This window comes from Microchirus variegatus (assembly GCF_963457635.1).
Source record: "Microchirus variegatus genome assembly, chromosome: 23".
NCBI lineage: Eukaryota > Metazoa > Chordata > Actinopteri > Pleuronectiformes > Soleidae > Microchirus > Microchirus variegatus.
The window spans coordinates 13,973,295-13,998,276 of record NC_139824.1 but is presented as its reverse complement, the minus strand read 5'-3'; the positions used below and the strand labels follow the sequence as shown (position 1 = coordinate 13,998,276).

Here is a 24,982-nt window from a genome sequence, read left to right as displayed (position 1 = left end):
CCGCCTCCTTTACCTTTGTAAGTCGATCTGTCTCTTTGTCCCTTCATCGTTCTGCTGCTGTTTTGACATCTTGATACTGACTGACTCCGCAGACGGATTGGAGTTGGGGTCGGCCGCTCTCTTCCTGCCTCGGCCGGCTCCGCCCCCCGTCGGCGCCGGCGTTCCCTCCTTTTCGGCCGCTACGGGAGCGGCGGCCGTCTTGGGCGGGCGACCGCGCCGTTTGACCGGCGACGCTTCCGTGTCAGAAGTCTTGTTTTGACTCGGCTCCTCCTTAAAAAAAAAAAAAACAAAGACGACAAAAAGCTCAGTTTAAGAAAACAATGCTTTAAAGTTGACGTGATTGTCGTCTCTACCTTCTTCCCCTCGTCCTTCTTGATCGTAGGGTTCTCGTTGTTTTCCTGTACCCGACTCTCTGGCGACTCGATGACAGCATTGCTGCCAACACAAAAAGATGCATTTAAATTTCAAAACAACTGCTCAGCTGGAATGGGAATCGTTTCCTCCCGCCCTAATGTGTGCTTAATTCTGACCTGTTTTTGTTGATGGTGGAGGAGCTCAGTGGAGAGGAGATGGTGGTGGGGTTCGTGGTTGTGTCTGAAGCTGTGGTGGTCTTGGTGAACACCCGCCTCCCTGGTACCGTCAGGGACTTGTTCACAGCTCCCAGCACTGGAGCTGGCTTAGGCTGCAAATATAATATTTTATAAACTCAGACAAATATTATTTTTTGCACACAGTACTCTTTATATGGACCATGGAAAACTGTTAATGATACCATTCTATTAACTCTAAATAACTCGACACTGGGTATGGAAGCATGAAGTGTATTTACCTTCCCAGTGAGCAGCATTTGTCTCATGTCTGCCATCAGATATTCTTTATCATTTTGGAAGTCCTGTTGAGAAAAGTCACAAGGCATAATTTCATTAGCACGAACAGCTCAATGTGAAATATCATTTGAGTCTTTAATATGAATATTTCCTACTTCATTCTGGCTTTATTACACTCGTATTTATCGAATAGCACTGACTGGAGGTAAAGTATTTATGTTTAATAGGGACATCGTAGTCATAGTTGTTAGATTGGCAAATATGTCAGTGATAGAATGGTGTGTGTGTGTGTGTGTGTGTGTGTGTGTGTGTGTGTATTGCCTTGTCTTGTGCGAGGAAGAACTTGGAAGGCAAGATGGGGTCTTTTGGGGAATCCAGGTGACATGCAGTGCTCTTGTTGGCGATCACGAAGAGAGCAACGTCGCAGACAATATAAAGCTTCTGTTAACACAAAAACACAACACAACCACTGTTAGGATATTTCTTTTTAGATTTTTTAATACATGAAAAAAATCAGGGAAATGTATGTATACCTCGTTGGCCTTGGCGTCTTCCGGACACTGTGCATCTTTACTCTGTTTGATGTTCTCAACCATCTTCCTAAGGAAAGCGTGACTGTTGTTCTCGTTCTTGGTCATTAGTACTTCCAGCATGAACCACAGGCATCTACAGAACATGAACACACACACACAGTTGTCATGAGTTTGCTTGTCATTGCTGTGAAACGTCAGGGAAAACACGGGATGTCAACACTCACTCTTTGATGTCTTTGAGCTGATCGTATTCATGTGGTTTCGTGAAGTCTGGGTCATGAGCCAGCAGGTGGATCATATAGGGAACAACATACTCAGGAAGGAGGGAGACGAGTTTTTCTGATGGACAGAACATTTCATTTTTACAATTGTGTTTCTGCCTTACATTTTCAATATTTGCCAAAGACGGGAACACTAACCCTGAGCGAGCGGGTTCTGTTTGATGAACTCTCTGCGGACGGAGATGTTTTTGAGGAGGCACTGTCGGGCGTGGGCGCGGCGCTCCTTCACCGGGTCTTTGGCACAAAGGGCAAAGACAGCCAAGTACTCCAGAGGCAGCAGCAGTTTGACAAGAGCCAGGTGCAACTTCTGAGCAAAGATCTGACGAACCTGATAGCACTCGTCCTGCACGTAGGAAGGAGGACACTCAGTTCACACAACTCATACTAGATTTAAAAAAAAAAAAAGGATGCAAAAGCATGACTAACATTGATGACAAGGGCGCAGAGCTGGAACTGCTCAGGTGTGATGATGTCATGGTAACAGGGCTCCTGGGCCAACTTCATGATGGCTCCACCTGCGGCCAGCCTCAGGCGAGACATGTCTGATTTACTGCAGCGAGGAAGGAAAAACAAAGGGGAAATGGAAAAATGTAAACAAATAAATCTTATGGACAGATAATAACACCAACTACAACATCTACAGGACTGTACATGCATCTACTTCAGATTTATACATCCCAGCACAGTAATAACCGAGTATTACCTGATCTTCTTCTGCTCTGTGAGGTCGCCCTCGCTGACCAACATGGCTGACAACAGGCGCAGGGTGGAATTAGCCGACTTGGACTGGTTGTTCTTCATTCCTAATAACCAACGCACCAGCAGCTTGATGGCCTGTACCTATGGAAAACAGGTGATGAACGATTACTAAAAGTGGAATATCTCTTTATAAACAACCTTTTTGTGCACGAGAGGAAAAATATGATCAAACTTAAGAGGAATTAGCGTCTTACCTTCGCTAGAACTTCAGGAGTGACTTCCTCATCAGTGGTCCACAGCTTGCCATTCTTGTTTCCCACCGACTGTAGATGGACAAAGACATGCATCATATTTCATGCACCATATCACTGCTTAATGTAAATAACCACAATTTATTAAACCCTTGATATTGTAATTTAGAAATATTTCCCATGACACTGGTATGACAATAGTTTGATCCACACATACCCGATCATTCATGAGCAAGTCCTTCACAATGAAGTTAGCCACGATGGACTTCATTGGCGAGGCAAACTGATCCGGGGCCAGCATGGAGATGTGGCCCAATGACACGAGGGGAGTGATGAGCTGTTCTGGGACATCTGCGTTCAGACTACGCGACAGAGGCTGAGGAGTGAGGTGAAACACAGAGGAGGGGGCGTGTGAGCAATATAAATGTTTTTTTTTTAAGTGGTGGAAAAACAGGAGATAAGGACATACTGTACATACTGTAACAAGAAAAGTTAGGGAAGTGTCCTCTCCTACCTCAAATATCTGTGCCAGCTGCACTTCCTTGTTGTTGAAGATGGCGTGAATACAGTGGACAGCCTGCTTGGCCTGGTGAGGTGTCCCTCGCTTAGCTTTCTGATGCAGGACGGGAATCAGGGTCCTAATGGATGCAGCAGTAATGAAGGAGACTTTCACAAAGAATCTACCCTTTGTGGCTCTCATACACAACTATTCACCATATCACTATACAATAATACTTATATAATAATAATTAAAATAGGCCTGGTTAAAGAAACTACAATGTATATAAACTTTGTCTTAAAAAGATGTTCATTTGAATGCATCACTGGCAATTTAATCCTCGTTAGTGATATATAATTTATAAGCAATCTTACGATTTTATCTGTTGTAACTCCGTCTCTATCTTTTGCCCTGTGTTTCTGAAAATCTGGATGGCTGCCTCTGCGACTTTGTCGTCCTCCATCTTCAAACACTGGAGCAGAGACTCGTAGGTTTCTGCCGAGTGGAATGCTGTGGGGTGAGTAAATGACAGGACCTAGAGGGAATATAATTAGATTAGAACTTATTACTCTATTAAGGAAGAATAGTTCTGCAGAGATACATTCTCCGCGCTGTATTTAATGACTCTTCACATCTCTATGCCTGGTCTGTGACGTGTTACCTTGAGTAGCTCCAGTCCAGAGCGGATGGCTGTATCAGGGGTTACACCCTCCTCGTCATCATCTGCTGTGCCCTCAATGGACTTGTTAAGCAGCTTGACCAGAGCACTGGGAAAATAACACAATATCAAACATTCTTTTTAAAGAAAAAAATAACAACAAAACACTGATTGGTAAAAATGATTTGCTCTGTGTCGTGGTGTTTTTCCATAAAGCACAACGGGTTAAATATGTGCCCCGACTCTAGCCTGTAGTTACGACTCTCCCCCACTAGGTGTCTCAGTGAATGAGAAAAGCCTGTTCATGGTGTTACACAATGATATACAGAGTACATAGAACTCTATTCCTGAGAAAGGGAAATGCCCAGTGTTTGGTTTGCCTCTGGTGTATTTTACAAAAGAACAAAAAGAAAAAAAAATGACTGACCTGATGGCCTCGGAGTCGATGTGGACGGGAGCGATGCGCTCCAGCAGGAACTTGACCATCTCCAGGAAGGGGTTGGTCGGTTGTTTAGGAAACGTCAACTTCCGGGTGATCTCTCTCTACACACATGAAAGCACAAATGGGTTTTAATGCCAACACTCGTGGACTTTCATGGGGTTTATATAGGATTTAGGATGGGGTATTAAGATTTTGCCAGGACTTGTATTATCAATCTGTGCCGTTTCATATTCCACTAAGTAGATTTTAACACAACAGGAGGACGGGGGGTGCATTTGTTGATGTTGTTTTTCACTGGAAAAGAGATAATGATCAACACACTTCACCATGAGAGCTGATGTAACAGCTGATTAACCTACTTTTAGACCATTTAATAGCATGATATCATTTACTGCTACTTGGAAAAAGCCTGATGAGCTTTCTGTCCGTGTACGAGTGTCTGTAAACGCTCAGATGGGTGAGTGTGATGTCACGTGTCCCTCTCACCACACAGATCTCAGCCTGTTTGCAGGAGCAGGTCGGGCTGATGAGCATCTCCAGCTGGACTCTTAGCTTCTCATCCTCCCCAAGAACCTGGTTGAACTTCTTCATGAAGTCCTGGGCCTTTCCTGCATCTGGCAGATTCTCTGGAAACACAAACACATCAAAGATAGGATAAGGTTTTCAGGATGCCTCATGCATTACTACTATTATTAAGAATTTATACTAGAGGAAAGGTTGTTTGTGTTAGTGGGTTTCCAACTTACTGGCAATACTCATCAGTTTCCCAAACATGGCTGTGTTATTGGCCTCAGACTAGAATGGGGGAAAAAGAAAAAGAGTCACAGGTATGTCGAGATATCTGGATTAAAAACAACAGTGGTATTTTTTTTGTGTGTTTGTATTTTGTGAACACACCACTGGCAGCTTGTGAAGGTCCAGCAGCTCTTTGACGAGGCCTCTGAGCATGTTCTGACACTTCCACATCTCGTTCAGAGCTCTGAAAGACCAATTACACAAAAGGGATAAGAAACAAGGCACAGGAGGAGATCAATACATTGTGCTTGTGATGCACATTTGTTTTCATGCCGTGTCGAGGAAACCAGTCAATAAACAGACCAGTATTTATGTGTACGGTATAAAATGTGTGCTTCAAATGAGTGGTGTCCAATTGCAGGTGTACTGACTTGACAGCGTTTGTGTCCAAGCAGGCGTACAAGTAGTAGAGACACTTCATCTTCTCCTCTGTGTCAAGACTGTGAGGGACCATGAACTGGGCAAAGATCTTCTCTACTAATAATCTGTATGGAGAAAAAAGGGAGTTTAAAATAGATGATTTCTCCACAATATGCATGTTAATGGGTTGGAAAATCCACTATGAATGTTCTCACTTGTCATCGATACTGTTCTGATAGTATATGTGCAGCAGCTTGTCTTTGATCCAGCTGATCTTCTGGGCAGACTCCTTTCCGGCCTCATGGTGCAGACAGTATTTCTTATAAAGTTGAGCCAGGCCCATCATGGCCTCCTTACGCACACGCCACTGCGGGAGAAGAAGAGGGAAAGAGGGTGGCGTTGAGGACGATCAAATAACTTGTTTTAAGGGGAAGGAGTCGAGTGTTGAGGGAAATTCCTGTGCAGTTTGTAGTTACAGACACAGATTAAAACTGTATCCACAAGTTCATGTATGTGAGACGCTGATAATATGAATGAAAGAACGTCTACTACTACGACCCAAAATTCACTTTTGCCGATAATTGACTACAGCTGAGTACACATATGTCTCACCCTCTTGTCCAAAGTCCTTTCACGTACAAAGCCCAGCAGCTGATCATTGACCAAGTTCAGGTCTTTCTTCCCAGAGTTAATGATGGTGACAATGACGTCATGACGAATGGCTTCCTCCGGGTCATGGGAACGTACCTTTAAGAATTCTGGTTGAAGAAAGAAGATACAATATTACCCAATTACAATAATGCATACAAAATGACGAGATTTGAGGAGGAAGGAGAGTAAAGTCAAAGCACACCTGTCAGGTCTTTGGCCAGGTCTGGGTGATTCATGAGGCAGTGGCTGGCAAACTTAACACACTCTAACCTCACTGGAACATGGATGTCATTAAACCTGGAAGAAAAGTGGTTCAACAGTAAATTCAACGTTATGAATTTAAGTTATGAGACGGCTAACAAAAAAATTATTATAATAATAAAACACTCCCACCATCCACCACACAAAAAGTAAATACCTCAGAAAACAACTCTTCATTTGTTTGCTCTGTTTTTGAATAAGAACACTCCTCACATTATACGTTACCTCATGTGATCCTCTACTGCGGACTCATGTTGTGGCACACAGTCTATTAAGCTTGTTTACTTTATATTTAAATCACATCCTATTGCTGTTGGAATTCATGTAACTCACCGTCCTAAGAAGCACTGCCACAGCGGTCTGTTCTGTGAGGCCAGCTCAGAATCTTTGGCCCCAAACAGCTTCGCTAGCAACCGTACGACAGCAAGACGCTCCTCGCCATCGTTGCTCTGCAAACACCATACACAAACAATCCTCTTATATGTTATACGCCATGATTAAGTCAACTCTTTAGTGTTTAGCAAAAGAGTAAAGGTCACAAAAACCACCATTTTATTTAGTTTACACTGTTAATGTGCTGTTTAAGTTATCTAAAAGTATAAATTGATGAAGCTTCTAAATTGTTTAACTAGTGTAAGAGAAATGGTTATGCCATTTTGCACTACTGAGTGGGTAAACTAGGATCACACAGACCAATAAAACATTAAGAAAAAATAATAAATGCTCATGCTGGTACCCAAGAGGCAAAAAAAACATTTTTAAGCAGGTCACGGTGACTTTGACCATGAAATTCAAGTCAGTTAATCTTACAGTCGGAGTGAATTCAAAAACAAATACCCACAACAACAGGACAAATGATTATCTGAGGCACAGAGGCAGTAGATGTTAATATTTGAAGCCATGCACAGAAACCTATGCTTTGAGGTGCTGAGGTGTGCGGCTATCACTGTGTGTGTGTGTGTGTGATGCTTACTTTGAGTTTGAACTCCAGCTGTGGCATGACAGAGGTAAGCAGCATCGGGTCGATGGCAAACAGTTCCTGGATGAGGTCAAAGACGTGCTCCGATAGGTCGCTGACTGACGACTTGCCCATCACTAAAACCTGATTGAAGAACTGAAGGAGAATAATAAAAAAATACTGTGAGAAAGACAGGTATATGTTCTGGTAGAAATGACAATGAATAACTGAGATATGGAGAGTAGATGTAAGGATTACAGGATACTACTCACATTTGCGATACACGTCTCTATGGTCTGAACCGTCCTCTTAAGCAAAGTCTTGGCGAGGTCGTACGCTTGCTTGTTCAAATTCTGTTTCCGAGGAAAGTTAATCGCAGATATTTAACTCAAACTGTCAGAGCAGATGCATAGCACTTGAATAGAACAGTTTCAGTGTGTCAGATGGAGTCACTCAGAATGTCCGTGTATGTGTTTTACCTTGTGTGCAGGAATGAGGTTAATGAGGATGGTATCCAGCAGCTCCTGTGTTACTCCGTCTCCCTCCATGATGATTGAACTCATCAGATCCATCATGTGCATCTGAACCTTCTGGTTATGGCTGTTACTGTGGGGAGAGAGGAAGGGAGGACACAGAGGCTGAGAGTGGGATATTTTGTTCTCAAGTGCTACCTGATGAAATAGAAAATAAACTGTACTGTGCAAAACTCATTTAAGTTGCGCAACGTGCATGTAATTATCAAGCATGTCATGAATTAACCTGGTGTAACAAACCTTTTTCACAACAGATATTCCTACACATGACAAACACAGGTTTTATCAGTACATAAATAAAGCACCTTTAGCTGATTTTACCACTTTTACCTACTGCATATGTGAATGAATACTACCCATTCATACTTCATGTTTGATTAAAGTATTAAGAATTTATGTATGCAAATCCTGTGCTCAAGTGTGTTTAACAACGTGTTGTGTTATATGGACAAACATAATTTTACATACAGTCAGTTTCCAACTGTCACATCAGGCGTCAAAAAGAAAGTGTGTAACAGATTCATGGGCTACCAGAAGAACAGTGGTGGATCATAATGGCTGATTCATTTAGATTTTAGAACGTAGAAGGAAAAGGATCACAGCAGCAGATTATAACGGGACTTACTTGATAACGGAGAAGAGGCTTTTGAACAGCTGAATAAAGATCTCGTTGCAGTCCTCCAGTTCAAAACATATGTTGTACGACTTCACCCACGCCAGGTTCTGCAAAAAGACACAAAATGTGATTCCTCAACAAGCCGACAAGCTAAAATTCCATAAAACAAGGGTAGGACAACAATTCATTCTAATTAAGATGCAGCTTTCATTCTGCAAAAAAGGCTAAAATGCTGGCAACAACTACTCCACAGAGGCCAAGTCTTAAAATGCCATGTTTACCATGTCCAAGGGTTTGTAAAACTTTGATAAATAACACAGAGAAACAACACATTCTTTTTCTATAAGTGCCTTACTTCCAGCAGGTAGAAATATCTGTTAAACTGAGGACTCTTGGTGTCTTCTAGCCCCTTTAGTTGTCTGGTGATGAACAAGAAGATGTCCTGAGGAAAGAGACAAGGAAACGTTTGGGAATGCAATCAAGTTGATGTTTTTTTAATATTAATGGAGACTCTCATTGGCTCTCAGCACAACACATGCACTGTGCAGTAAAGCAATGAATCAGTGTGGTTTTACAGAAAACACGTGGTTTCTGGATGGTAATCCTGTTGCAAACACGCCATATTTTGAAAGTTATAGTACAGATAGCACCTGGTGATTACATGTTATAATTCAAACTCAGTGGCTTTTCAAGGACTTTTCAGGACTAATTCCCATTGGCAGCACACTCTGCATCTGGACAAGTGATTGTCCTTGGGACCTTGGGCAAGTCTTCTTAATCTTCAGTCTTTTAAATTTTCTTTGGTGAGCCAGAGATCGTGGAATTTGCATTTCAGACATCATGTCATTTGCTCTCTTAATGTTACTCCCTCAATGTTCTGCGTGGAATCTCATGTCAGAAACTCTGTAGTGTCAACACAGCTAGTAAATATGACTCAATGTTTGTTCTGCGTAGGCCTAGTCTATGTACATAAAGCAATACAGGCCCCATGAAACAGTTAATATCAATTGAACTTCTTTCTTGCACCAAATTCAAGCACATTCAATGACCTAATAACCACATGGCACATGTGGTCCCCTCCCAAACTTCCTCACCTTGAGTTTGTCATGGGAGGTGTAAGGGGCCTCAGGAGCATAGATCCTGAAGATGTCAGCCAGACAGCAGGCTACTAGTAGCCGCACATCTTTATTTGGATTCCTGAGGAAGAACTCTGAGGCGAGATGAAGTGCTAGGCTGAGATACTGCTGCTTTTCCTCTTCAGAGTCTTGATCCATGTCCATGTAGGTCTTCACCACCATCTGGGAAACAGGAACAAGAAAGGATGTGAGACGGGGGGAAAAAGCAGCACCTTAAGAATAAAAAAATAATATGAAGATGCCCAATGGAATCAACCATTTACAGTTTCTTTTTAATTATTATTATTTTAAAATGTTGTGTCGTTTCATCTACACCCTCAGGAAATGTTTTAAATATTAAATAGCTTACTTATAATGAAACTAAGCGTTTGGGTCCCATTCTGAAAATAAATATTAATAAGATAAGATGATAAGATTCTTATCAAGGTTGTTCATGTTCTGCTGGTTGATATACTACTATAGGTGTTGATATTTAGGGATTTAAAAAAATATTATGTTTTCAACAATGTATAAACAAGAGGGACAGATAGCATCATGTAGACATTGTAGACATGCCACAACATTCCTGTTGCACGTAGATTCAATGATAAACTGAAAAAAGACCTTGGGATCACTCCTTGGAGAAAACGTCTCACATTATTTCAGAAACACAGGGCCAAAAACAAACATTAAGCTGAAAATGTTTTCAAGTGAGTGCTTCTGCAAAAATAAAACTATGTTGTAACAGTTCACAGTTAATGGTTAAGTTATGACCAATAAGTGAACGAGATGTCTCCGTTTCCACCTCGGCAGACTGTAAAAGCAGTCTGCCCAGTCCCTTGATTTTCAAATGAAGGAGATTTTTCAAAAGTTGCACCACGATCGTATAGATCAGGGTTTCTCACTCCTGGTCCTGCATGTTTTAGGGTTTTCCCCTGCTTAGTCAGCTCGTCAGTAAGCTCCGCTGAAGCCTGATAACGATCCATTTATTTGAATCAGGTGCGTTTGAGCAGGGAAACATCTCAACTGGCAGGACAGTGGCTCCTCAGGACCAGGAGTGAGAAACCCTAGTATAGATGGTAGTAGGCACATCACTAACAGAAGGCATTCATTTTAAAGAGAAAACAAAGTAGAGTGGCTGTAGTCTGAAATGTATTAGCATGGATAAACCCAGAGAGGTAAAACACAGCAGTGGAGCAGGCTGAACAGCTAGGCAGCCAGCTGGGGTGGGGGATGGGTCAACACAGCTCCGACAGAACTGCATAACACCACACTCTGTCTGCGCGCTCACACACACACACACACCGCACACAAACTCTTCTGCTGGTCTTATGAGCAACAGTCACACCACAGCCAGCACAGACTACAGAGACAAGTGTGTGGGCTTGTTGAGCTGCAGAGTAATGCTGTGCATGCATCTCTGATCCCAGTGCTCACACTGCTATGGGAAACGCTTTTAACACAATGTATAAAAATATGCGTGACCTGTTTTTCCACTGTTTCCACTGCAAATTATACTTGTCCTTCATGTAATTCTTAGAAGCAGCTTATACTATATCACCATTGAACCTGTATATCAACAGGCCTTTACTCAAAAGAAGCATTTATAATGTTATTGAAAGCCATCTTTGCAGAGTAAGAGGATTCCAAATACACATTACTTTCAATACTATTACAATGACTTTCTTAAGTAAAATAATAGACAAACTTTCACAAGTACAACCACACAGCAAGGGGGTTTAAAAACTCTGAATGGCAAATGCACACACTCTATACCAGGGTTTCTCACTCCTGGTCCTGAGAAGCCACTGTCCTGCTTTCCCTGCTCAAATACACCTTAGTCGAATAAATGGGTAGTTATCGGGCTTCAGCAGTGCTTACTGACGAGCTAATCGTTTGAATCAGGTGTGTTTGAGCAGGGAAACGGTGGCACCCCAGGACCAGGGGTGAGAAACCCTGCCAAGACTCTCAAACTGGATGAGAAAAAATATTTAAAACCCTTTAAACCAGGGAAGGTTTTACAAAAAAAAATGGCTCAATAGTCATGACACAGATCTCATATGTACAAATTAGAGCAAGATAGAAGCAAGATGGCAGAGGTGATGCAAACCAATTCACAGAAATGAACAACTAACCCAACACAACTACACACCCACTGCTCTCATTGCATTGTTGTTGTTTTTTCCATGAACACAATCTACGCTGCCTGGCCAGCACTTATTATCAGAAAAACACAGCTGTGACTAACCGTGAACATGGGAAACATTTAGCAGCTAAAAAAAACATGGATATTTCCCTCAGGGGTAATAAAGCTAAAAGCTAGAAGGCCAGAAACGCAACGGCAAATAAATAATGTACTTCCTCTGTAATCGCATGAAGCGTGCTTAAGTAACTTGCTAACAAGTTTGCTATGTCAACTTTAATAAATACCCATTACGGATGTACAATAACAAATTCATATATGATATGTTATGTAGAGGTTTTTCTAAGTGCCAATGCCAATTTCAGCAATTCAAAATCAGGGCAGCTGATGGCTGCAATGATATCACCAGAGACACCATGATGTGATATAATCACGATATTTAAGTCACATTACAATATTATCATGATATTGCAAAAATATTGAGTATTAAAACCACGTATTGCGATACATTCACGCAGCAGCTCTAGTGAAAGTCAGTACTAGTGGATGGAAACGTCTATTGTTTTTTTATGCTAATCTACAAAAGGTTCCGTTTATTTGCAACATCAGTTAAAAGCTTATATATATACTTGGGGTCTCAAACGCCATATATCACCAAATAATATGTTTCATGATCTATTTTCCATTCCCTCCCTTTACAAGTCACTAATTTCAGGACACTGATATATTAAACACAGACAGAGAGAATTTGCAGTAAAACAACAACAAAAAAGGAACTTCAAGGCATTAACTGGCAGGAGCAGCCTCAGTGTGCCCTAGCATTGACTAATACGCCTTGATTCCTCATCACTTAACTCCTTTCTTCCAAAGAATATTCCTTTTGTTTGAATTGTGATGATGGTGGGGGAGAATACAGTATCTAACACATCTGTTCCAAATCCCCCATGGAGGTTATCTTTTAGGAACAGTTGACAGGACAACTCAAAAAGTAAAAGATGGATTTAAATTAAGTTTTCTGGAAACATAAATTATGACCAAAAGAAGAAATGGTTGGATTCAGGAGTGGATTGACAAAGAACAAAACTGCAGCATTGGTGGAGGTTTGCGATCCAAATGCTTTCTCCAATGAACATTTTAACATTGAAAAAGCTGGTATACTAGAATGAATTATCCTCTTAAATTATTGAATCCTGCTTATATTACAAAAAAAACATTGAACTGAATTGTAAGTTCCATTAGTGCATGTTTTCCTCAATCTCTAAAAACATGACTTGCTGTTTTGTTAGCAGTAAAAATAACTGAAATGGTTCCTTTATGTAATCACATTTTAGGATTGTCCCATTTTTCAAGGCTCAGGGGAACATGATGAAGAGAAGGTAAAGCTGAAGGCTTTAAATTTTATATTTATGAATTATCATGTTAACCTCCAGTTCAACAACATCAAAATACTCTGGTAGCTAGAACGCAATTGTGTTGCTGCATAGATTACGAGGAAAGGGAAAACTGCCTGTCTCATATTACTTAATAACTAGAGGTTGACCAATAGGGTATTTCTAGGGATAGCGTTGTTTGCCTTAATCCGATAAAATATATGACAGTTACGACAAATAATTACAGTTATAGTTATGACAAATAATAACATCTGATACACGAAATCACAAAACTGCATTCAAGACATCACAAGGTGACAACGGAAGCTTAGTGGTATTGAGAGTGGGTCGTCTTTCAATGCATGAAGTCCCAGAATGAAGTCAGAATTTGGTAAAACTGCTTTCTCCAGCTAGACGCCACGGATATGGAATGCGCTGCATAAAATTAATATATCTTCACTACAACTAATATATAAAATAATAATACGGTAGGGCTGAACAATTTATCGCAATACGGCCAACTGTAATCTTCAAATCGCAGGACGTGCAATAATTCTATTCTAAAGACAGAAGAGAACATGTTTGTTTCTCACAGATCTGCACAAATAGCACACAGTGAACACTTTAAATATGTTTTTCGACTTTAAATTAGAATAATTCCCTCCAATATTGCAATCTCAATTCCTGTCAAAATAATCACAATTAGATATGTATTCAGCCCTAGTATGTGAGCATGTTTAGTTTTTTATTAAAGTTTTATGATTTCAACTTATATAAACATATGTTGTTTTTACTGTGAACTGTGTATGTTCCATATCAAAACAAACACTTTTACTCTGAAATTCTGTGAAATATCCTCATCAATATGCGTTATAGTGATGGAATATTGTCCCCCACTGACCAGAGTTGGACATCCCTGACTGAACTAACTATTAAACACAAGAAACAGGTAATCGTATAAACTAAACTTCGTCAAATTAACTTTGGATGGAAAAAAAAGAATGATCATGAACTGACGATGAATCAATCTACACCTATTAATAACAACAACGTCAGAAGGGTTGTGGCATCATGTCAGGGGTTCACATTGACAAACAGAGAGCTTTGATGACAGCGAGAATCGTGGTCAACGTACCTTCAACCGTTTGACCACTTCATCGTTGCTGATTTTGTCCGTAATCTCTTTTACTCCAGGAGGATAGACGATCTTCACGTCCCCCGCCGGTTTCTGCTGTTGCGGGAACTCCATGCTTGTTGATGTACGGTCCACACGGTCTTCTACTGGCCTCTATGGGTCGGAAAACAAAAGTTCAACACATCCATGCTACCGCACTTTCCTATAAACCTCCAAATAAACACTATTCCCATTTGCCAAGCGTCCGTTCTGATCGCCAGAATGGGCGCAAATCGTGCGTCAACATGTGATAACAACCCCATCCAGAGGACTCTTCAAACTGAAAGCTCCACTGTGCATATTATTAGCTTGCAAGCTAAAGTGTCCCAGCTAAACACCAGCACCATTATTTTTCGTACATTTCTCAAAGCGAACACTGTGTATGTACACAAACAAGACCAGCAGCACTATCGGTAGCCTTACATGTATCTGGACAACTAAACCGCTGGAAAGCCACTTTTAAACCAACATGGTAGCATCTGGTGTGAACGTCTACTGTCACACAGGTTATTAAATCAGCTAGCTAGTTGTTGCAGTGCAAACATCATTGGCTAGCGGCTAGCATTTTGCGGGAAGTCGTGATAGCCAACAGCGAGCGGCTAGTACACGTTAGCCGTACATGCTAACAGATTAGCCTAGGCCGCAAACTACTCTGGTACCCATCACATCTCTACAGACAATCACAGAGGAAGTGAAGAGTCCAAACATCTCCACATAAAACAAGCAAAGTCCCCGGTTAGTTTCTGCGGTTTTCCACAAATGCAACTACTTTGTAAAGTTTAAGAATAAAGCTTGTTTACTTGTTACTGTCTTTTTCAACTTCAACGCATCGCTCCGTACTGCCGCTAGTTCACACAGGCGAAGAAGGGCTCGCTCGCTGCTGCTGCTGCTGCTGCTACCGTCGCCCTGAACCCTCCTCTCACCAACAACTTGCCCCCACGGAGGATTTTAAACACCCTAGCAAATACAAAATGGACCTGCTTTCAGACACACAACTGCAGCCGAAACCCTCGAAAATGTTTGCCAAGCGCTTCCTCGTTAGTATTTACCTCTCCAGTGGGCCGTTTTAATTCATTTGTCTGACACAGGTTAGGTTTAGTTTTCGGCACAAAGCTCTCTGTCCGTTCAGTCAGTCCTGTCTGTGTGGGTGCAGAGCGCCCCCCTCGGTCTCTTAGGAGTACTGCACCACCAAATTTCAGGCGGGAGGAAAAACCGTCTCCGTTCACCTCCATGTCTTCTTGTATAATATTATTAAATTATGCAAACTTCTCCCCCTTTGCTTATTTAAAGTAATAATAACGTTTTATGTTCATTCTCAACGTTAATCTATGATGCTATGTTTGTGTTTTTGCTCATTTATATAAGAAACAATACCTTACATTACTTTATTTTGTTTAAATTAAATTGAAACAGCAGCAAGACTAAAAACAAACAAACAAGACAAATAAGAATGGACACCAAATGTTGGTAAAATATTGAATAAATGTATACAATGAATAGTGTCCAATATATAGATAGTAAATAGTAAATTGTATAAAAGTGGCAGTATGCTGCTTTAATGTTTAAAATATATTTCATACAGTACACACTAGTATTAATCATCAGAATTATCACCAGGATGACTAGTATAACTCAAGTTATAATCATTCAAAACCCACTTCTCTCTTACCAATACATTTCTGATAAGTGTTCCAATAATTAAGTAATATTTATCTATATTTTAAGTGTTTATTTGTAGTTGTATATGTATTTTTGAGACACACAATACAAATGCAGAGACCAATGTGATTGTAATCATGTGGGGTTTTTAATTATCCTCCAAAAAAAGTCCATCTGATCATGAAATTTGCCACAAAGACAGCATTTTAAACATTAATAAAGCAGACCTAATACTATTTATATTATTAGAGATCAGGTAAAAACAAAACAAACAAAGGATAGAAGAAGTAAATCTTTATGTTTATCAGTCTGCAAGGTAATGAACTTAAAGTGATGCAACATACAAAGCACATTTTCTGGAGGAGAAAAATGAATGGGTGTTACTGTTATCATGCATGCATCTGGATTCTTGCCCACGTGTGGATCATGGGAAAATGAACGAGCAGATAAACCGGCTGGACAAGGTTTGTGCACATGGATAGACATTAAAAATGAAACGTTCAAAATCAGAGGGGAAGAATGGAGCAATAAAGAGAAAGAGTGGCAGCAGAACATACACATACAGTACATAATATGCAGACTTTTACAGTTATCTTTAATTCATTTGCACGCATGAATATAAATTGTGATTATCTGCGATTAAATTCTGACCATTCATAATTCCATTCATAAGAAGACTTTAATTATGGATATCTGAAATACATATCCAGACCATTTAGCTAGTATTAAATAGTAAAATGGCTAAACACATGGTGACTGGACTGATCTGAAAGAATCTGACTTCACATGTATTTTTTTTCTAAATTTGTTGAACTTTTCCCCAGACTTAAAATTAAGATTTGCCGCCTTACACATATGAAACATGCAGAAAATGCTGCAAAATAGTCAGATATGTTACACACAAATGTGTGTGAATTGGGTCAAGGTGGTGCGTTCAGGGTCTTCTGTGTTTTTTTTGTTTTTTTTTGCAGACCTTGAATATGAAGGAGTTACTGTTGTCCTTTTATCAACTGGAACCAGTCTGGCTGTTCTTCTCTGGATTCAGTATCATATTTCACCCAGAGAACTGCTGCTCGCTGGATACTTTTTCCTTTATTTTTGCGTTATCTTTAAACCTTAGCGATGGTTGATCAGCAGTTTCTCAAATACCCTCAGAATTAGCCACATTCAAAGCCACTCAAATTACCTTTCTTCCCCCCATTCTGGTGCTTGCTTTGAACTTTAGCAGGTCGCCTTGACCATGTACTTTAATCTATTGCTGCCATACAATTTATCTGTATATATATTTGCAATAACAAGCAAGGCAAGGCAAGTTTATTTGTATAGCGCCATTCTTACACAAGGCAATTCATAGTGCTTTACAGGCAAGGAAATAGATTTTAAATTAAAACACAATCAATTAAAAAAATCAATTATAGAAATTAAAACCATTTAAACAATTTAAAATCAAGGATAAATTAATACACTTTAAAATCATTTGAAATTAAAACACAATCAATTATAGAAATTAAAACAATTTAGAACATTAAACAATTTAAAATCAACAATTTAAAACATTAATCACGCAGCTAATAATGTGACCAGTGATTGTACATATGGTAGTTGTAATGAGTAGCTGACACCAGAAGGTGGCAGTAATGCAACCACTAAGTCAAATAGGTTGAGCCGCAAAGAAAAATGAAGAAGACGACACTGTAGCATGATTTGTGTTTCCGTTGCATTCCCAGTTTCCACCACTTGGAGCGCTGTCGGTTAGTGTCACTATCTTTACTTGTCTTGTTTCACTTTACTCATGTCAGCGCCACAACATTAGCATGTTTTCAGCTCTCGGTCACCCCCCGTAGCTCTCCGGCTACCTAGTTAGCTTCGTCCGTGTGTAGCCTCCCATGAGAGTAACCGGCTGCGACGTTTTAGCGACAGAATGCCTCGCAGGAAGAAAAGCGGCCAGAGCCCGGCGAGAGTTCCCGGCGGGCCCGGGTCAGAGGAGGGAAGCCTCGGCTACAACACGCAGCAGGGTCACGACAGGAGCACCAAGGAGCACATCGCTGAGAGCATGCAGGAGATGTTCTCACACCTGGACCCAGAAGTTATTTACATCGTGCTGTCCGAGTGTGACTTTAAAGGTAGCACCAAAACACGGAAAACTGACCAACAAACAACTGCTGCTGATGCTGCTGCTGTGTGCTTTTATTTTGTGTACAATGCATACTGTTCTGCCTTCACTGAAGTGAGCAGCTACCTTGTTTGAGGTGTATTTTCTGAGAAGCTAGAAGTATTTTTGACCACCAGATTACTGCTCAGTGAAGGTCTCGTGTGTATTAATAACACTATGATCAGTATTAACAGTAAAACATCACCTGACCGTGCACCATACACCTGTTTGAAAACACTAGAACCTGATCCCCATTTATATATATATATGACACACTTGTATGTGTCATCAGGTACATTCTTCCTGCAACAATTTCCTGCAGAAGCTGAAATTAGAGTGTAATAGAATTGCATTTTTACATCACCTCTCATAAATATGTATAGTTCAAGTGATTATCAATACAGTTAAAGAGATGATGAAGTTGAAATCATCCAATAATAGGGTCATTTTATTCAAATATCCAAAGTAAATGGCACAAAGAGAAAGACAAGATGATCCTATATCATAATATAATAATAATAGCAAACCCATTATTCCCATTTACTCTTTTCTTTTTAATAAATTTGTCTGTCTCATCTCATATTGTTTATCATTACCCGATTGACTGAGGTCAGGAAAATACATCAATTAAAACAATACAAAATGAAAGCTTTAAATATATATATATATATATATATATATATATATATATATATATATATATATATATATATATATATATTGTAGATATTTCCCATCTTCTGGATGAAAGAACCCTGCAAACATTTAATCCAAGTTAAACCCTGCCTGAAAATGAACAGTTGAGTACGACTTTCAACTACCTGTGAAGTAGATCTGAAATTTTTTGTCTTTGAAAAGACTAAAAGATGAATATACTGATATGTAAATTAATTTGTTTGCTGTTTGGAGTATTTTAACCATGGAAGTTATTGTTTTATATGGCTTGTTTTTGTTTTTACCATTTGTTCACTGCCGTATCCTGACATTTCATAAGTTGTTTGTAATTTGAAACTACTTTAAAACAAAAAGAATCATCAGTCCTTTGGGTTAAACATTCCATGTTTGTTTTCTCTGTTTGCCACGTAGTTGAAAATGCAATGGACTCCCTGTTGCAGCTGTCAGAGGCTGCTGAAGTTGTAGCCCCGATTCCCTCTCCCATTTCTGGCTTTGATCGTACTGCTGCAGCCCTGCTCGGTGCACCGCACCCTCACGAACCGAGACCAGACCAACAAGACTCCTCCAGACCATCGCAGCAGCCTCCTTCCTCTCCTCCCTTGATGACCGAGGAGCTGGACCTTCTCGTCGATCAGGAGATGGAGACGCTTACTGCAACGCATGTTGTTAAGGAAGAGCATCACAATTATGTTTCTGCTGGTGCGCCGATTTCATCTTTTCCTCCACCGTCTTTTCTACAGCAGCAGCCTCTTCCTGAGCTTCTTCAGTCCAGCCTGACGCCCAGATCTACAGGGCTCTCGGCCGAGTGGCCGTGTGCTGAAAGAGGTGTGGAAGAGTCTGCTCCGTCTCCACTCGATCAGCTCAGCCACGATGGAACTGTTGAGAAGCAGAAGTTGGTGGTGGATTTCTCACATCTGATGACACCAGTGCCTGCAGACAAGCCAAAACCTTCTTTGGACTTGGCAGCTTCTGGTCGTCCTTCAGCTTTCCAGGTGTATAAAAAACAAGACCTGCCACACAGTTTGCCAGAGACTGGAGCGGTTTTGCCCATTGATGTGATAGTTGGAGGAGCAAGATCTAAGGGGACCATGTTTAATCCGGAACCACATGGCTATATGTCCTGGAACCTGGAGGCACCAGCGTTTTCTCCCCATTATTTTGGAAACCAGGGTCCTACCTTCATTACTCCTCGGGCTCAAATGACTCCCAACTGGCACGCCCAGGCTCGGCAAGTTTCTCCATGGCTGATCCACGCTCCTTTCAGTGAAGCACCTCTCATACCTTCAGCAACTGTTCCAACGTCCTGGACGATGCATGCTGCTCCACGACTTCCTGCTGCTCCGCGGCTTCCTGTCCATCGTTTTCATTTGGAAGGGAACGTGCTTGTGATGATACGTGGCGCTCCAGGGTCTGGCAAGTCAACTATGGCGAGGTAAATATTGACATTGGCTACATTGCTTGGGGTCACTTAGAAATGTCCTTATTTTTTGAAGGAAAAGCAATTTTTTCCAATGAATACAACATTAAATTAATCAGAAATACACTCTATACATTGTTAATGTGGTAAACGACTATTCTAGCTGCAAACGTCTGGTTTTTAATGGAATATGTACATAGGTGTATAGAGGCCCATTTCCAGTGTTCTAATGGTACATTGTGTTTGCTAATGGCGTTAGAAGGCTATTGGATGATTAGAAAACCCTTTAAAACCCTTGTGCAATGATGTTAGCACAGCTGAAAACTGACTATCTGACTGTCTTGGCTATATTTTCTATTCATTTTGCAACTCTTTTGATGAATAAAAGTGTGACTTTTAATGGTAAACACAAAAAAATCATATACGTGACCCCAAACTTTTGAACGGTAGTGTATACCACAGCAGCAGCAAGCACATCAACTGGTCCACCATACCTTTTTTTTTATTGCAGAGCCTTGTTAGAGCATAACCCTGGTGGGATTATACTAAGCACTGACGACTATTTTACCCGCAACGGAGAATATCGGTTTGAACCCACTGTTCTGGGAGAGGCCCATGAGTGGAATCATAAACGAGGTGAATAAAACACACACACACGCTGTAGATAAAACGATGCGGCACCGGTAAGTCAACATTCCACTGCGACCTGTATGGATTTTTTAATCTCTGTAATTGATTGCTGTGGTTTCCGTCTGTGTGACCCCCCAGTCTTGTCTCTCTTGTCTTGTCTCTTATGCAAATGTTATCACATAGCGAAGGACGCTTTTGAGAGAGGCGCTAATCCCATCATCATTGACAATACCAACATGCAGGGCTGGGAGATGAAACCCTACGTGGCTCAGGTCAGTAAATCCATCCAGCAGAGTCATAGCGCTCATGCAATTCATTTTGCTGTTACACTAATTGCCCTGGAGAAGTTAATCCTGTGAATGCACAGCACTGTAAACTCAAACTAACATCCATTAATCAAAAACGCCATCTGCCTTTTAATTAGAATGTAAACGTGGCTTGGAGTAAATTATTTTGGTCCTTTTTGCTGCAAGTTCAAATGCAAACCCACGTCGTACCATAATCTGATGAAATAAATACCTTTAACCCAAGAGAATTGAGATGACTTTACGCCGTGAATAGGCATGGGACATTATGAGATTAAGATGACCTACTTTAGCCAGTTTACCATTGAAAAACAACCATGGGGGGAATAATTCCTGCACTTTGAGTCATTAAAAACAGCTCATACCTTGATACCTAATCGGCTCTTACCCATTTGTGAAAGTTAGGATGATATAAACTTACTTGCAATGACGTGGACGATTACTCATTACTATCTTTAATGATTTAATTTAATGATTTGTGGTCATATCTCTCTTAGGCGCTGAAACACAGATACAAAGTGTTGTTTCGAGAACCAGACACTTGGTGGAAGAGCAAGCCCAGAGAACTGGAGAGGTGAGAGAACGTTTAAAGGTTGTATATTCCAGTTTTGTGCCTCTCTTTATTCACTCGTTTCTTTCTCTGCAGACGCACCTCACACCGGGTGCCAGTGGAATCGATTCGCCGCATGCTGAATGGCTACGAGCGCTTCGTCACAGTCCAGTCTATTATGGGCTCACACATGCCTGAGAGCAAACAGCGGCTGCTTCAGGAGAACAAAAACTCACAGTTGGTTTCATTGTCAACTTTTGTCTCGATACAGTACCAATATATTAGGCATATGCATTTGTATCATTCATACTTCCATTTTTCTGCAGGCTGGTGTCCTCTGAAGCACCTGGCCCAGATCTGGTAGGGGAACCTGAGGGCAGTAAGAAACCCCGCTCTCAGCTGTGTTCCTCCCTGCCCGATGTGTCATCTATTGGTCAATCCAGTGAAGCTGGAAAGCCGGAAGACGACATCTACAGATCCACAGAGTCGCTCAACTTCCAACCTTCTGGGAGACCCACAGAAAACACTGAAATATCCAACGTAGATGATGATGATGATGATTTTGAACTGTATCTCGGGGAAATAGATTGTGAGCTGAACGCTCATTTACTGATGAATAATACAGCAGGAGACGAAAGAATCCCAGACTGTATCGTGGAATCGGTGATGAATGAAGATCACAGAGGTGAGGAAATACCTTTTTCACAATCTATTGCGCAGAGGGTGAGGAGAGAAAGGCCAAGGACGGAGCCTTCAGATCTGGTGAAAGATGCCCACCAATCGGAGAGCGAGAGAGCGGAGAAAGATGAGGCAGAGGGAGTTGAGATTTCGAAGGACGAGGAAGACGAGGAAGCGCGTAAAATGCTGGACTTTGTCGGCGACTGGCCTTCCGAAGGATCCCTCGATCAGCGACAAACGAGAAGAACAGAAAGGCACAAAGAAGGACACGTGAAGGAAAGCGACTGTGCTTCTCGAGAAGTCAATCAGTCTGGACCTGATTTGTCAGAGTTTCAGAAGGCTCTTGATATAATTCAGACAGGTGTAAGCGCAATGGAATGCAGCTCGGCCCGTTCTTCTCCCCTCTCTTTGAAATCTGAAGAGGAAAAAGAAGTGGAGGCATGCGGCAGGACCGAGGACTCCAGGAGTGGAGACGGAGAGCGAGGCGTGAGGTGTGCTAATAACGGCAGAGGTGAATTGCCTGACTGTGTGTTAGACGGGAGGCCAGCTGACTCAAGAATTGATTATGGAGATGAAGAGGAGCTAAAAATGACAAAGGAAGCAAGTAGTACACCAGAGGGCGATCGTGGCTATGTGCCAGACGACGGCAGAGAAACCACCAGTCGTCCAAATCCTCTCTCATCTGAGGCGCTTATTATCTTGACAACTCCAGAGATGAGTGAATGCCATGATGCAGTAACGAGCCACAATAATGAAGCTGATGCTGATGAGTGTACGGTGGATTTGGAAGAGACTGGGATCAAGAGTGATGGCAGCCATATTAGTGAGGCGTGTCAGAGTCTGACGAGTGAAGGTTCTCTGGAAGCAGAAGGCACTGGCAGTACTTCCTCTCAGGAGAGAAAGCAGCAGCAGCAGCAGCCGCAGCGTCGTCGATCAGGGAAGCAGTGCAAACTCGCCCTCACCTTCACTCAAAATTGTCCCAGCGCTCCACTGACTATGAATGAATCCCACAATACATCAGCTCACAACATGGACAGTAGTCTGGATAGCACGAACGTGGACGTCACGCCCATCATGAGTCCCAACTGCCTTAACCTCAAACCAGACTTTGAGATGTTCGCCAAATCTGATGCCGCGCTGGTGCTGCCTCCTTCGCCCCCTCTTGCTCCAGAAGACGCGAGCTGCTTCACGCAGACGGAACCGCAAGACTTTGCTGTGCTTTGGCGTCTGAATAATCGCAGAGATGGCTGCGACAACAACCAATCCGGTGACTTCGCGGTCCTCTACGGCGACTCCTTTCGCTTTGTGCCGGCGCAGACCTCTGCAGTTGCAGTTCACCCCTTTGGCCACAAGGAAATACTCTACCGAGTGGTGCACGAGAAAGGCTCACAAGTGGAGGAGAAGGAGCTCGGAGGAGCTCAAGACCGACTCGGAAGCTTATGCATCCTCAGGCGTCACTTTAAACTCGTTAGTTTTGATACGTTAGAAGATCTGTATGACATATGCCATCAGGACCTGGAATGGACCACCAACCTGCTGCTGGACTCTGGGGAGCGCTTCTTTAAAGATGAGGAGGAGAGGGAGGAGCAGGATGATGCTCAAAATGAAGAGGACACAGCCGATCTGTGTGGAGTTTTAGTCGATGTAGAAACCAGCACATATCCTGATGTGTCAAATGAGTGCCACTCAAAAGACTTTGCAAAAGGAAGGCCAGCCGGGTCGGAAGTGGAAACTGAGCGGTCACCTTCTGAGTCAAACGAGAGCTCCAATCTTGTGGATTTACTAACTTTTAAAGACGAAGCAGCTCCAGGTAGAAACGGAGACGATCTCGACACGATCTCATGCTCTGAAACAACAGAAAATCTGCACGAAGCCACAAGAGAAAGCGACGACGCTGAACACAAAGAGATATCCGTACCTGCCCCGGAAGGCGGAGCTTGTGGCGGGAGCGCGGACGACGGCATGATCATCGAAGATGTGAGGAGCGAGATCGACAGCCTGGCCGAGGTTCACAGCGTGGAGCTGAAGCTTCCCACGGAGCTGGCGATACAGCTCACTGAACTGTTTGGTCCTGTGGGAGTAGACCCAGGTAAACAAGTCGCTCTAAAAGAAATGTACATTTAATGCAAACCCTTAAAGAACCATTGTTCTGGATTAAAAGACTGAAACTGATATTGATACGTATGTTTTCATTATTGAACATTTGCCTGAAACGGAATCATGTTTTCCTTATTTTAGAACATGACAGGTCACATTTGCCTCAGTATAGCTCTTAATCCTTAGAAAAGCAGGGTGTTTTTAGTTGGTTGCAATCTGCAGCTTCAACACTAGATGCCACAAAATGATTGGCTTACATTTTCTAAGCCTGCACAGGAGTCATTATTCATTTTACCAGATGGTTCTAAGAGTACACTCTCTGGCCATTTGACAAAGCTGTTCTTTAATCAATTGCTGAACCAATAACAGTATCATCCTTTATCCTTCTTTCTGTTGCCCTGGTGTATCTGAAATCCAGCAACATGCTCCACCGATGACTACGCAGTGCAGATGGACCTGATCTTGGCTAAACTGCTGCACGAGAAGTGGAAGGAAACAATTCAGGTGAGTTCTTATACATCTGAATGATGGCGATACTTATACAGTAGCATCAATAATTAATAAATGTTATTCCATTCCGATATTTTAACTTGTAACGGGATCGTCTCTGTTGCTTCGTCTGACTGTAAATGGTGTTTTACAGGAAAGGCATA

General features: G+C 41.7%; 2 protein-coding genes across 2 annotated transcripts in view; one reads left to right on the top strand and one right to left on the bottom strand.

Annotated features, from left to right (window-relative positions):
- Positions 1–9: 9 nt before the first annotated feature.
- Positions 10–15,063, bottom strand: pds5a (PDS5 cohesin associated factor A; the record flags this gene model as incomplete). The annotated part of the gene is made up of 32 exons (XM_083909290.1): positions 14,967–15,063; positions 14,128–14,280; positions 9,459–9,662; positions 8,720–8,806; positions 8,374–8,471; positions 7,695–7,821; positions 7,488–7,568; positions 7,231–7,371; positions 6,591–6,706; positions 6,199–6,293; positions 5,958–6,103; positions 5,561–5,712; positions 5,357–5,470; positions 5,088–5,169; positions 4,937–4,985; positions 4,677–4,816; positions 4,176–4,291; positions 3,752–3,857; positions 3,465–3,625; positions 3,106–3,229; positions 2,809–2,967; positions 2,595–2,663; positions 2,345–2,481; positions 2,068–2,191; positions 1,780–1,984; positions 1,585–1,699; positions 1,361–1,493; positions 1,149–1,268; positions 830–892; positions 531–682; positions 354–435; positions 10–270 (listed from the first exon to the last, which is right to left on the bottom strand). Exons 2-32 carry the CDS (start codon positions 14,239–14,241, stop codon positions 10–12), a joined length of 3,873 nt encoding a protein of 1,290 aa, XP_083765416.1. The 5' UTR covers positions 14,242–14,280; positions 14,967–15,063.
- Positions 15,064–17,746: 2,683 nt separating this feature from the next.
- n4bp2 (NEDD4 binding protein 2) overlaps positions 17,747–24,982 on the top strand; it is a gene marked incomplete at its 5' end in the record, with an annotated part of 10,459 nt that continues 3,223 nt past the window's right edge. The window contains 9 exons of the mRNA XM_083909174.1: positions 17,747–17,948; positions 19,064–20,084; positions 20,581–20,705; positions 20,883–20,971; positions 21,502–21,578; positions 21,651–21,791; positions 21,881–24,321; positions 24,748–24,833; positions 24,973–24,982. The exon at positions 24,973–24,982 is cut by the window's right edge and continues 36 nt beyond it. Of these exons, the coding sequence (XP_083765300.1) occupies positions 17,747–17,948; positions 19,064–20,084; positions 20,581–20,705; positions 20,883–20,971; positions 21,502–21,578; positions 21,651–21,791; positions 21,881–24,321; positions 24,748–24,833; positions 24,973–24,982 (4,192 nt within the window). The remainder of the gene's footprint in view (positions 17,949–19,063; positions 20,085–20,580; positions 20,706–20,882; positions 20,972–21,501; positions 21,579–21,650; positions 21,792–21,880; positions 24,322–24,747; positions 24,834–24,972) is intronic.